Genomic DNA, 13499 nt, shown 5'->3' on the forward strand with positions numbered 1-13499 from the left:
TTCAAGCAATTCCCCTGCCTCAGCCTCCTGAGTAGCTGGGATCACAGGCGTGAGCCACCACGCCTGGCCCATTGTTTTGTTTTGGGTTTATTTTGAGGCGGAGTTTCACTCTTGTTGCCCAGGCTGGAGTGCAATGGTGTGATCTCGGCTCACCGCAACCTCCATCTCCCAGGTTCAAGCGATTCTCCTGCCTCAGCCTCCTGAGTAGCTGGGATTACAGGCATGTGCCACCACGCCTGGCTAATTTTGTATGTTTAGTAGAGATAGGGTTTCTCCATGTTGGTCAGGCTGGTCTCAAACTCCCAACCTCAGGTGATCTGCCTGCCTTGGCCTCCCAAAGTGCTGGGATTACAGGCATGAGCCACCGCGCCCGGCCCCCCGGGTCCGTTATTATTTAAGAGACAAAAAAATACTCTGTCATCCAGGTTGGGGTGCAATGGCACGATCATACCTCACTAAAGCCTCAAACTCCTGGGCTCAGGCAATCCTGCCTTGGCCTCCTGAGTAGCTAGGGCTATAGGCGTGTACCACCACATTTGGCTAATTTTTCAAAAAATTTTTTGTAGAGATAGTGTATTTGTGCTATAGTGCCCAGGCTGGTCTCAACCTATTGGCCTCAAGCGGTCCTCTTATCCTGGCCTCCTAAGTGCTGGAATTACAGGTATGCGCCACCACACCCAGCCCCTGAGTTAATGAGTGGTACTACAGTGGTGCACCTTCCATGTGTTAGGCATTGTTCTAATAATATGGCAGAGGATCTGCCTCCCTGGAGTTTAAGACAGACAATAAACTACTCACCAAGCACTTTAAAAGCATCAGGAAGCAATTAGCACTACAGCAAAAAATAAAGCTGGAAAGAGGGGTGCGTAGAAAGTTTCAGAGAGCTGTCAGATTACCAGGTGTTAACAGAGTCCACTCACAGGAGGCGATAAATGGAGTAGAAAAATGAAAGAGGTAAGAGAGCCAACCACGGGAATACCTGGGGAAAGGCAATTCCAGGCAAAAAAATAGGTGTGCAAAGACCCCAAGGCAGGAATGAGCTGGGAGGGTTTAAGGTCAAGCTGACTAGAATTGAGTGAATAACACAGAAATTCTCTGAAGTGTTTACTTCACTCTTTGTTGACGTCAATAAAACTTTATGCCACCAAGAACCTCAGGGTTTCCTTGCACCCTGGCATAGAATAACATACCACCTCCCTATAGAATATTCTCCTCCAAAGGAGTCATGAAAAAGTCAAAATGTTTCCCATCTGATAATCACTCTAAGAGACACAAAGGAGTACTTTTATCTTCAGAAGTCAGTGTTCGGACACTGAAAAATTAGAATGACTACCAGAGCAGTATGTCATAAATTTTCAAATACAATGCTATGCCCATGTCAAGTTGCTTAAAAGCAGCAAAAACCAGGAATAGGTAATCTGGGATGCTGTGGAGAAATCAGTTATCAACACACTGGCTAAAAATTACAGCTTCAATGTGCTCACCTTACAGTCACTGATGCTGCCGTGCACCTGGCTGAATTCTCTGTTGAAAGTGTGGGTGAGAAGTTGCAGGCACTAAAGAAGAGAAAGAGAAGTGCAAGCTGAATGTAAAATGTCAACAGCCAGGAGCCTTGGGATAGCTGACCACGTGGAGGCTACTGGAGGGCTGAGTTCCCAGGGAGGGCACAGAAGCTCCACATCTCTCCCTATGCATTTGTCCATCTGCTGTTCATTGGTCTCCTTTGCACTGTCCTTTCTAATAAACCAGTAAATGTAAAAACAAACAAACACCTCAATGACTTAATGAAGCCCTGGATGCAAGGTAGGAGGGGAAATAACATGTCCTAAACCCACAGTGCAGCTCAGATGTTGCCCTAACAGCTCTAGAAATTAAGTATATAGCAAGGGAAGTTCTATGTATGTCTAATAAAGATAAAGCAAGCGGCTTAAAAAAGCCTTTCTCAAGATTACCAAAGTGAATTACTAAAAACACCATAGTTTTGGCTGGGTGTGGATGGCTCATGCCTGTAATCCCAGTACTTTTCGAGGCCAAGGCAGGAGGATCACCTGAAGGCAGGAGTTCGAGACCAGCCTAGCCAACATGGTGAAACCTTGTCTCTATTAAAACTACAAAAAATGGGCCGGGCATGGTGGCTCATGCCTGTAATCCCAGCACTTTGGGAGGCTGAGGCAGGTGGATCACAAAGTCAGGAGATCAAGAACATCCTGGCCAACATGGTGAAACCCCATCTCTACTAAAAATACAAAAATCAGCTGGGCGTCATGGTGGGCGCAGGTAATCCCAGCTACACTCGGGAGGCTGAGGAAGGAGACTCACTTGAACCCAGGAAGTGGAGATTGCAGTGAACCGAGATCACAGCACTGCACTCTAGCCTGGCAGCAGAGTGAGACTCCGTCCCCTCTGCAAAAACAAAAACAAAAACAAACCCTACAAAAAATGAGCTGGCAATGGCGGTGCACACCTGTAATCCCAGCTACTTGAGAGGCTGAGGCAGAAGAACCGCTTGAAAATGGGAGGTGGAGGCTGCAGTGAGCCGAGATTGCACCACTGCACTCCAGCGTGGGTGACAAAGTGAGACTCCATCTCAAAAAATAATAATAATAATAAATTTAAAAAATAAAAATAAATAAAAAATAAAAACACCATAGTTTAGAAGTACTTAAAAATGCAATAGGTGGCAGGGAACGATGGCTCACACCTATAATCCTAGCACTTTGGGAGGCCAAGGCGGGTGGATCACCTGAGGTCAGGAGTTTGTGACCAGCCTGACCAGCATGGTGAAACCCTACCTCTACTAAAAACACAAAAATTAGCCAGGCGTGGTGGCACCTGCCTGTAATCCCACATACTAGGGAGGCTGTGACAGGAGAATTACTTGAACCTGGAAGGCAGAGACTGTAGTGAGCGGAAATCATGCCACTGCACTCCAGCCTGGGCCACAAGACCTAAACTCTGTCTCAAAAAAAAAAAAAAAAAAAAAAAGCACTGGGTGCGGTGGCTCATGCCTATAATCCCAGCACTTTGGGAGGCTGAGGCGGGAGGATCACCTGAGACTGGGAGTTCAAGACCAGCCTGACCAACATGGAGAACCCCGTCTCTACTAAAAATACAAAATTAGCTGGGCATGGTGGCAAATGCTTGCAATCCCAGCTACTCGGGAGGCTGAGGGAGGAGAATCGCTTGAACCTGGGAGGCGGAGGTTGCAGTGAGCTGAGATCGTGCCATTGCACTCCAGTCTGGACAATAAGAGCGATACTCCGTCTCAAAAAAAAAAAAACAAAACACAAAAAAGTCAATAGCACTCCTTTTCATTTTTTTTTTTTTTTAATTATTTTTTTTAGACACAAGGTCTCATTACGTTCCCAGGATGGGCTTGAACTCGTGGGCTTGGGCAATCCTACCACCTCAGCCTCCTGAGTAGCTGGGACTGCAGGTGCATGACACCACAGCCAGCTACCTCTTTAATTCTCAATTCACTCTGGTGCTAAAAGGCATGAAGGCTTCTGGATGGACATATTTTCCTAAATAAACCAGAAGACTATTTGAGTATTAAAACAAACCAAACATAAAACTCCTCTCATTTTTGTATTTTCTTTTCAACTGCCCAGAAACCAAACCTGGGAAACATCCTCAACAATCCCTCTGCCTTTTCCCACATACCTCTGCCTCCTTTGAAAGAAGGCAGCATCCAACCAGATTCCCCTTCCTCTTCATCACACATACCTCTGCCTTCTTTTTATTTTATTTATTTATTTATGTTGTTGTTGTTGTTGAGATGGAGTCTCGTTCTGTCACCCAGGCTGGAGTGCAGTGGCGCGATCGCGGCTCACTGCAACCTCCGCCTCCTAGGTTCAAGCAATTCTCTGCCTCAGCCTCCCGAGTAGCTGGGATTACAGGTGCCCACCACCACGCCCGGCTAATTTTTGTATTGTTAGTAGAGACAGGGTTTTGCCATGTTGGTCAGGCTGGTCTCAAACTCCTCACCTCAGGTGATCTCTTGACCTGGTGATCTGCCGGCCTCAGCCTCCCAAAGTGCTGGGATTACAGGCATGCGCCACTGAGCCCGGCCACCTCTGCCTTCTTTAAAATGCTTTTATCTGGCCGGGCATCCACACATCCGTAATCCTAGCACTTTGGGAGGCCGAGGTGGGTGGATCACCTGAGGTCAGGAGTTGGAGACCAGCCTAGCCAACGTGGTGAAACTCCGTCTCTACTAAAAATACAAAAATTAGCCAGATGTGGTGGCACATGCCTGTACTCCAAACTACTTGGGAGGCTGAGGAAGGAGAATCGCTTGAACCTGGGAAGCGGAGTTTGCAGTGAGCCGAGATCGCACCACTGCACTCCAGCCTGCGTGATGGCAGCGAGACTGCATCTCAAAAAAAAAAAAATTTTTTTAAGTTTTTATCATTTCTCATCGGATTACTGTAATAAAGATAAAGAATTCTCCCTTCCTCAGCATATCTCTTCACCATCAATCCATTCTCTTTATTGCTGCTAGAGAAATCTTTTTTTCTGAGACGGCATCTCACTCTGTCGCCCAGGTTGGAGTGCAATGGCGCGATCTCGGCTCAATGCAACCTCCACCTTCCAGGTTCAAGCGATTCTCCTGCCTCAGCCTCCTTAGTAGCTGGGACTACAGGCGCAGGCCACCATGCTCGGCTGATTTTTGTATTTTCAGTAGTAGACACGGGGTTTCACCATGTTGGCCAGGATGGTCTTGGGCTCCTGACCTTGTGATCCACCCGCCTCGGCCTCTCAAAGTGGTGGGATTACAGGCATGAGCCACCGCGGCTGGCCAGAAATCTTTCTAAAACACAAGTTCCTGTTTAAAATAGTTCTGCATTGCTCCCATCATCCACTCTAAACTCTTCAGTGCAATATACAAGATTCTTCACTACACACCTTCTGTTCCAGTCCCACATGAATTCCCCAAGACTGATCATGCAGGACACCACTGCCTCCCTCCTGCGCATCCTTCCAAGGTCAGCTCATGAGCGCCCCCACTACAGATGCTTCTCCTCTGACTCCCATAGTATTTGAAACACACACCTCTATTATATGCTTGTGACCTAATATTCTGTAAGCCCTTATATTTTTTAATTTTTAAATTTATTATTATTTTATTTTTTGAGATGGAGTGTCACTCTGTCGCTCAGGCTGGAGTGCAGTGGAGCTACCTTGGCTCACTGCAATCTCTGCCTCCCGGGTTCAAGCAATTCTTCTGCTTCAGCCTCTTGAGTAGCTGGGATTACAGGCGCCCACCGCCACGCCTGGCTAATTTTTGTATTTTTAGTAGAGACAGGGTTTCACCATGTTGGCCAGGCTGCTCTCAAACTCCAGACCTCAGGTAATCTGCCTGCCTCAGCCCTGTAAATTGCTGGGATTATAGGCGTGAGCCACTAAGCCTGGCCTAATTTTTGTTTTTGTAGAGACAAGGTCTCACTATGTTAGCCTGGGTTTGTCTTGAACTCCTGGGCTCAAGCAATCCCTTTGCTTCAGCCTCCCAAAGTGGTGGGGTAACAGGCATGAGGCAGTGTGCCTGGCCCTGTAAGCTTGTTGAGGGTAGGAACTGCGTCTTACTTTTTATTTCTACATTCACAGGATTATCACAGGCCTTCAAACACCTCAAACAAAGCTGTTGAAAATGAATAAACTGAGAGGCTAGTTTGTGGAGCCTTGTGGGAAGACGTTCAACAAAGAGGAAGGGATTCACACCTTGGTAGCCAGCTCTTTCTCTCGGTCCACCAGGCTTTCGATGTCTGCTGAATCGTAGCCACTGCTCTCGCTGGGTGTGATGGCGCTTTCAAAGGTGGTGGTTGAGATCTGAGAGGAGATACTGGTGGAGGTGCTGAGGGTCCCACTGCTGAGGCTGGGGGATAACGAGTCACTCATGGATTTGGGGATGCTGTCACCAAGTCTCTCACGCAGCAGCAAAAAGTGGCGGGTTTTTTCCACCTGAGAAGATCAATACTACTGCTATAGCAAACACAGAGCTCGTTAAGATCTCAGGAGAGAAAAGTAAAAAGCTATGATCACATGCAGCAGGGGGAAGGAAGACTGATACTTTGGCAATCTTGTCCCAGAGTTCTTGCATCTGAGCAACCCTGCCCCCTGGATACCTCATGTAGGAGCTCCAGCTTCTCCAGCTCCCACTGGTGCTCAAGGATGAGACTGTCTCCACGGGGCCGCCAGCCTGCTAAGTTCTCTTCTCCCCGCACATATGCCACTGAGGTATCTAAGATTTTTCTTCTCCTTCTCTGCATGCCTAAGACAAGAGGAAACAAGTTTTTGTTTCAGAAAAAAATTCAATTCCAAGTTTAAGTCAAAACGAATTAATAATTCTTATATGTAGCAAACTAAGACAGTTTGGTCTCAAGATACATGGGATTTTGTTTAAATACCAAAGCAACTCTCTGAACGTTTTTAAAAACTGAGTTTTACATTCTTTGATAATTATAAGACTGGGATGCAATTTAAGAAAATGATAAAATTATGATGTTAGGTGAAAATGTAGAAATATTAAATAGTCTATAATAGTCTATACACTATGGGGCCAGGCATGATGCCTCATTCCCAGCACTTTGGGAGGCTGAGGTGGGCTATCACCTGAGGTCAGGAGTTCGAGACCAGCCTGGCCAACACGGTGAAACCCCATCTCTACTAAAAATATAAAAATTAGCCAGGCGTGGTGGCGGGTGCTTATAATCCCAGCTACTCAGGAGGCTGAGGCAGGAGAATCGCTTGAACCTGGGAGGCGGAGGTTGCAGTGAGCTGAAATGGCGCCACTGCACTCCAGCCTGGATGACAGAGCAAGATTCCATCTTTAAAAAAAAGTCTATACACTATGATTGCAAATAAATAAAAATACACCTAGATGAAACAAGTATGGAAGGCCAGGCACAGTGGCTCATGCTGTAATCTTAGCACTTTGGGAGGCCAAGGTGGGAGAACCACCTGGGGCCAGGAGTTCAAGACCAGCCTGGGCAACATAGTAAATAAGACCCTACCTCTACCAAAAATTAAAAAATTGGCCAGGTGTAGTGGCATGAGCCCAGGAATTGGAGGCTGCAGTGAGCTCTCATCACACCACAGCACTCCAGCCTGGGCAACAGTAAGATCCTGTACCTAAAAATAAAAAATTTTTAAAAGACCGAAGGGAACACACACACGCACATACACACATACACACACTCAGTAGTTCACTGGCCGACAGATGACGGACAGCTTTAGCCTCTATTATTTCCTGTTAATTTTTTTTGTATTATGCTGGTTTTACATATTAAATACATGAATTTATATTAATTTAAAAAATTCCTCAAGGAACTATCTGGATATTATAATAATTAACTGCTACTTGGATTCATACTCAAAGTCTTCTTTACTTACCTAAGTCTTGCCTGTGGGCCCTGACTTGTTTTCCATGTATATTCTATAAAATGACTCAAACTCATACTAATCAAATGCTATTAGAAAACCTTAACTTTTGTTCATGTTTCAGTTTACAAACATAGAAATGCTAAGTGCTGCTTAAGTTCGCCTAGCTAGAGGAACAAGAGCAGTTTAAAAACACATTAAAAAGAATACAGAACAAATCTGACTTAATAATTTGATTTTTTGCTAGGCACGGTGGCTCACGCCTGTAATCCCAGCACTTTGGGAGGCGGAGGCGGGCGGATCATGAGGTCAAGAGATCAAGACCATCCTGGCTAACACAGTGAAACCCCATCTCTACTAAAAATACAAAGAAGTTAGCCAGGCGTGGCGGCGTGCGCCTGTTGTCCCAGCTGCTGGGGAGGCTGAGGCAGAAGAATGGCGTGAACCTGGGAGGCAGAGGTTACAGTGAGCTGAGATTGTGCCACTGCACTCCAGCCTGGGTGACCGAGTAAGACTGTCTAAAAAAAATAAAAATCAATTTTTTTTTTTTTTTTTTTGAGACGGAGTCTCACTCTGTCACCCAGGCTGGAGTGCAGCGGCGCAATCTCAGCTCACTGCAAGCTCTGCCTCCCAGGTTCACGCCATTCTCCTGCCTCAGCCTCCCAAGTAGCTGGGATTACAGGCACACACCACCACACCCGGCTAATTTTTGTATTTTTGGTAGAAAGAGGGGTTTCACCATGTTGGTCAGGCTGCTCTTGAACTCCTGGCCTCAGGTGATCCACCCACCTCGGTCTCCCAAAGTGCTGGGATTACAGGTGTGTGCCACCATGCACAGCCAATAATTTGACTTTCTAAAACATGGGAAATTTAAATTCCAGTCTGATGGCATCTATATACTGCTAAGTCATCTTTGGGCTAAAGTGGGCAGAGAAATAGTTATGAAGTTTTCTAAACCAAACTCATTCTAATTCACATGAATTTTTTTTTTTTTTTTTTGAGATGGAGTCTCACTCTGTCACCCAGGCTGGAGTGCAGTGGCACGAACTTGGCTCACTGCAAACTCTGCCTCCCCGGCTCAAGTGATTCTTCTGCCTTAGCCTCCTGAGTAGCTAGGACCATAGGCGCCCACCACCACGCTCGGCTAATTTTTGTATTTTTAGTAGAGACAGGGTTTCACCATATTGGCCAGGCTGGTCTTGAACTCCTGACCTCATGATCTGCTCACCTCGGCCTCCCACAGTGTTGGGATGACAGGCATGAGCCACTAGGCCCGGCCCATATGAATTTTTTAACTCAAATTTTACTCATAGCCTAGTGATACTGTGATATAATTTTAATACAATTGTACATTATAAACCAAACAATGTTGCAACTCTGAAAAAGGTAACTCCTACCACCCCTCCTCAATCAAACTAGCTTGTAAGACACACATGGTTTCTAAAAGGTTTTATATCTATCCTACTTGGGTAGACTCTCCAGTTTTTATATACAGTATATTTTTTATTTACTTATTTTTTTTGAGACGGAGTCTCACTCTGTTGCCCAGGCAGGCTGGAGTGCAGTGGCACAATCTCGGCTCACTGCAACCTCCGCCTCCTGGGTTCAAGCAAGTCTCCTGCCTCAGCCTCCCAAGTAGCTAGGATTACAGGCACACACCACCACACCTGGCTAATTCTTGTATTTTTAGTAGAGAAGGGGTTTCACCATGCTGGCCAGGCTGGTCTCCAACTCCTGACCGCAGGTGATCTGCCCACCTCGGCCTCCCACAGTGCTGGGATTACAGGTGTGTGCTCCCATGCCCAGCCTAAACACAGGATACTTGAAACATACACAAAGATAACTATCACCTCATCAATCCACAAGAGCTTACCTGGACTACCTGTGTCTGACATTTTGCATAAGCTGAGTTCGTAAATGCCAGTGACTCGATTCCTATTTGAAGAAAATAAAACAATGGTTTAATCTCTTACAGCACAAAAACAGGAAGATTTCAATCCCTGCTACTTAAAATAGTGTCTTCGCTGCAGGGACTGCAACCCATCCTCAAATGTAATTACGGACATTTCTTATTTGTCACTGCTGTTTTCCTATTTTGAACTTAAGTAGCATACCTTTTCCTAGAGGAGTCTGCTTTCATCTCAATTTTATTTATTTATTTATTTTTAATTTTTTTTTTTTTGAGACAGAGTCTTGCTCTGTCGCCCAGGCTAGAGTGCAGTGGCCAGATCTCAGCTCACTGCAAGCTCCGCCTCCCAGGTTTACGCCATTCTCCTGCCTCAGCCTCCCGAGTAGCTGGGACTACAGGTGCCCGCCACCTCACCTGGCTAGTTTTTTTTTGTATTTTTTAGTAGAGACGGGGTGTTTCACCGTGTTAGCCAGGATGGTCTCGATCTCCTGACCTCGTGATCCACCCGTCTCGGCCTCCCAAAGTGCTGGGATTACAGGCTTGAGCCACCACGCCTGGCCTCAATTTTATTTTTTTAGAGATAGGATTTCCCTGTGTCACCCAGGCTGGAGTGCAGTGGTGTAATCACAGCTCACTGCAGCCTCAAACTCCTGGACTCATGTGATCCTCCTGCCTCAGCCTCCTGAGTGGTTGGGACTTCAGGCATGCACCACCATACCCAGCTAATTTTTAAATTTTTTTGTAGAGACAGGGTCTCACTATGTTGCCCAGGCTGGTCTTGAACTCCTGGCCTCAAGTGATCCTTCCACCTTGGCATCAAAAAGTGCTGAGATTATATGCATCAAAAAGTGCTGAGATTATAGGCATAAGCCACCATGCCCCACCTCATCTCTATCTTTTAAACACTTTATTTCAATAGGGTGAATAAAATTGAATGATAAACTAGAAAATTTACAATATAAATATGAAAACTAAAAATTTGTCTTTTCTTACTATAAGAGAGAAGATATGAGGAAACATTGACTAGAATGAAATGATAATCAACAACTTCTGGGGATTGTGAGTAGTAGGAGGTATAATACCTTCTATTGTATTAGTAACATTTTTTAAGCTGGGTGGTGATACCCAAGTAGTCAATGTATTTTTTCTCTTTTTCTTTTCTTTTTCTTTCTTTCCTTTTTTTTTTTAATTTTGAGACAGGGTCTCACTGTTTCACCCAGGCTGGAGTGCAGTGGCTCTATCATGGCTTACGGCAGCCTCAACCTCTCAAGCTCAACTGATCCTCTCACCTCAGCCTCCTGAGAAGCTGGGACTATAGGCGTGTGTCACCACACCTGGGTAATTTTAAAATTTGCTGTGGAGATGGGGTCTCACTGTGTTGCCCAAGCTGGTCTCAAACTCCTAAGCTTAAGCAATCCTCTGTCCTTGGCCTCCCAACATGCTGGGATTACAGACATGAGCCACTGTGTCTGGCCTTCACTGTATTATTCCTGACATATTTTGTATGCCTTAAATATGCATAACAAATCTTAAAAAGAAGAAAATTTCAATGGTACTCTGTTAGAAATAATAATGATGACATTTAAAAGTCTTTGCAAATTTAGTCTTTGCAGAATTGTTTTAGAGGTGTCCACAATGTAATATTCCTTCCTTCCCTCATAACTCATCCATCCATCAACATTTTATTAAATGTCAGCATGCAAATCAGTACATTCCAGGTGCCAGTTACCAAAATGGTTCATAAACTGTAAACTAACCGTGAGACAGTAAGACAAGAATACTTAAGGACTAATGATTCTGTTGTACTGAACAAACAAACTGGAAGCTAACTTGTGTGAAAAACTTACGAATCTGGTGACTTCGAGTAGCCACTGCCAAAGAGGCTACGCAGAGAGCGTGGTGGTGAGATCTTGGCATCTCGGGAATAGAAGACCATGCACACATCCTTGGTGATGACAGCCGGCTGGATGCAATGATCCAGCTGAAAGCAGACAGGGTAGGTGCTGATGAAGTGTAGGCAGAGTACTGTGACCAGAGTCTATACACGAATGTATTTGGAAAGCTAGTCCCAGTTGTGAGAACTGAAGGATTTCAGCTCCACGAATTATTTCAACAGTCACCCAGTGGATAATATGTGCAAGAGTAGGTAGTACTCCTTATAGATGCATTTATTTATTTATCTGTTTATTTTTATTTATTTATTTACTTATTTTTTCTGAGATGGAGTCTTGCTCTGTCACCCAGCCTGGAGAGCAGTGATGCGATCTCGGCTCACTGCAAGCTCCGCCTCCCAGGTTCACATCATTCTCCTGCCTCAGCCTCCCCAGCAGCTGGGACTACAGGCACCTGCCACCACACCTGGCTAATATTTTTGTATTTTTAGTAGAGACGGGGTTTCACCGTGTTAGCCAGGATGGTCTCGATCTGCTGACCTCGTGATCCGCCCGCCTCAGCCTCCCAAAGTGCTGGGATTACAGGAGTGAGCCACCGCGCCTGGCAGATTCATTTATTTTGATAGGTGAGGAAACTGAGGCAAAGAGAGTTTCTCCAAGGACATAGAGGAAGTAAGTAGCAGCACAGGGATTTGAACTGACAGGCTGGGTCCTGGGTCTGGGCTGTTAACCACTATTACACTCTGTCCACAACTATAAAAACAAGAGGTAACATTTTCTTAAAAATCACACATTCTTCAAGCAGTGGTGATTAGGCTACTAAAGCTGAAGCTGGAATGAAAGTCATGTGATTTTTTGAATAAACAGAACCCAGGAATAGAATCTAATATAATCAGAAGAGTTAGCAAAGTATAATAAAATGAAAAACTTAAGGATATGGAGGAAGAAAGAGGACAAAACAAGTGGAATCTTCGCTGACCACTTCCTGCTATAACCTGCACAGTGTTCAGGGCTGACTGTTCGCATCAACTGAAGCTCCAGGTCTCCTCACCTCTAGGTAGGCCGACAAGGTCATGTAGATCTTTTCTCCATAAGGTGTCACTCGGTTCAGAAGAAGGGAGTTATGTAGAGAGCTATCCCACACAGCCTCAAAGCGGTAGAAGGTCCTAAGGTCAGAAAGACAAGAGGGAGTCATCCAAGCTAAAATCACCTTAGCCCAGGTACTGACACTGTCAATCATCCTAAAGAACCCTATGCCAACCAACTGACATTTTCAATTTATCAAACTCTAATAACAGGGAGGAACACTTATCTCCTAGGAGGAAAAGATAGGTCCCCATCATCTTGCCCCCAACCCTACCCATCATTAAGGAACACTTAGTTGTGCCTTTTTTTTTTTTGAGACGGAGTCTCACTCTGTCACCCAGGCTGGAGTGCAGTGGCACAATCTCGGATCACTGCAACCTCTGTCTCCTGGGTTCAAGTGATTCTCCTGCCTCAGCCTTCCGAATAGCTGGGATTACAGGCGCACACCACCATGCCTGGCTAATTTTTGTCATTTTTAGTAGAGACAGGGTTTCACTATGTTGGTCAGGCTGGTCTTGAACTCCTGACCTCAGATGATCCGCCTGCCTCGGCCTCCCAAAGTGCTGGGATTACAGGCGTGAGCCACTGCGCGTGGCCAGTTGTGCTTTTTTAAATTTTGTTTTGACAAGCCTGCCTCTGCCTATAAACATAAAAATAGTAAGGTCAATCAAAAGGATTAAGATGAAATGGTAAGTGAGTATGAACAGAAACTGAAAGAATAAAGAAAGACTAAGCTCTCCTGTCACTCAATGATGAGAGCAGGAAGTGAATGCTCAGTCATTTGTCAGCTTCGATCTTCACATCACAAGAAGGATAAACATCATTCAATCCAGTGCTGCTGGGCCTCAGAAACATCACAGATATATCTGAGGGGATTAATGGTAGAAACTGGGTAGAAGGGTTTAAGTATAGACAGTCTTATTTTATTTTATTTTTGAGACAGAGCTTCACTCTGTCACCCAGGCTGGAGTGCAGTGGCGCAATCTCAGCTCACTGCAACCTCTGCCTCCTGGGTTCAAGTGATCCTCCTCCCTCAGCCTCCTGAGTAGCTGGGATTATAGGCAAGCACCATTACGCCAGTTAATTTTTGTATTTTTAGTAGAGGCAGGGTTTCATTATGTTGGCCAGGCTGGTCTCAAACTCCTGACCTCAAGCAATCTGCCCACCTCGACCTCCCAAAGTGCTAGGAGTATAGGTGTGAGCCACTGTGCCAGTCGAGAGCCTTATTTTAA

The 13499-nt window shown here is 45.4% G+C and overlaps 1 protein-coding gene across 17 annotated transcripts in view; it reads right to left on the reverse strand.

Moving 5' to 3' along the window:
* The window catches only part of KIF1B (kinesin family member 1B), a 176983-nt gene that overhangs the window by 9982 nt on the left and 153502 nt on the right, over window positions 1-13499 (reverse strand). For all 17 annotated transcript variants that reach the window (XM_015150167.3, XM_015150026.3, XM_077974444.1 and 14 more), the window contains 6 exons: window positions 12233-12347; window positions 11137-11270; window positions 9254-9315; window positions 6126-6271; window positions 5722-5961; window positions 1485-1556 (listed from right to left, as the gene is read on the reverse strand). In XM_015150167.3, coding sequence (XP_015005653.1) covers window positions 1485-1556; window positions 5722-5961; window positions 6126-6271; window positions 9254-9315; window positions 11137-11270; window positions 12233-12347 — 769 coding nt within the window. The remainder of the gene's footprint in view (window positions 1-1484; window positions 1557-5721; window positions 5962-6125; window positions 6272-9253; window positions 9316-11136; window positions 11271-12232; window positions 12348-13499) is intronic.

The sequence above is a fragment of the Macaca mulatta genome, chromosome 1 (genome assembly GCF_049350105.2).
Source record: "Macaca mulatta isolate MMU2019108-1 chromosome 1, T2T-MMU8v2.0, whole genome shotgun sequence".
Taxonomy (NCBI): domain Eukaryota; kingdom Metazoa; phylum Chordata; class Mammalia; order Primates; family Cercopithecidae; genus Macaca; species Macaca mulatta.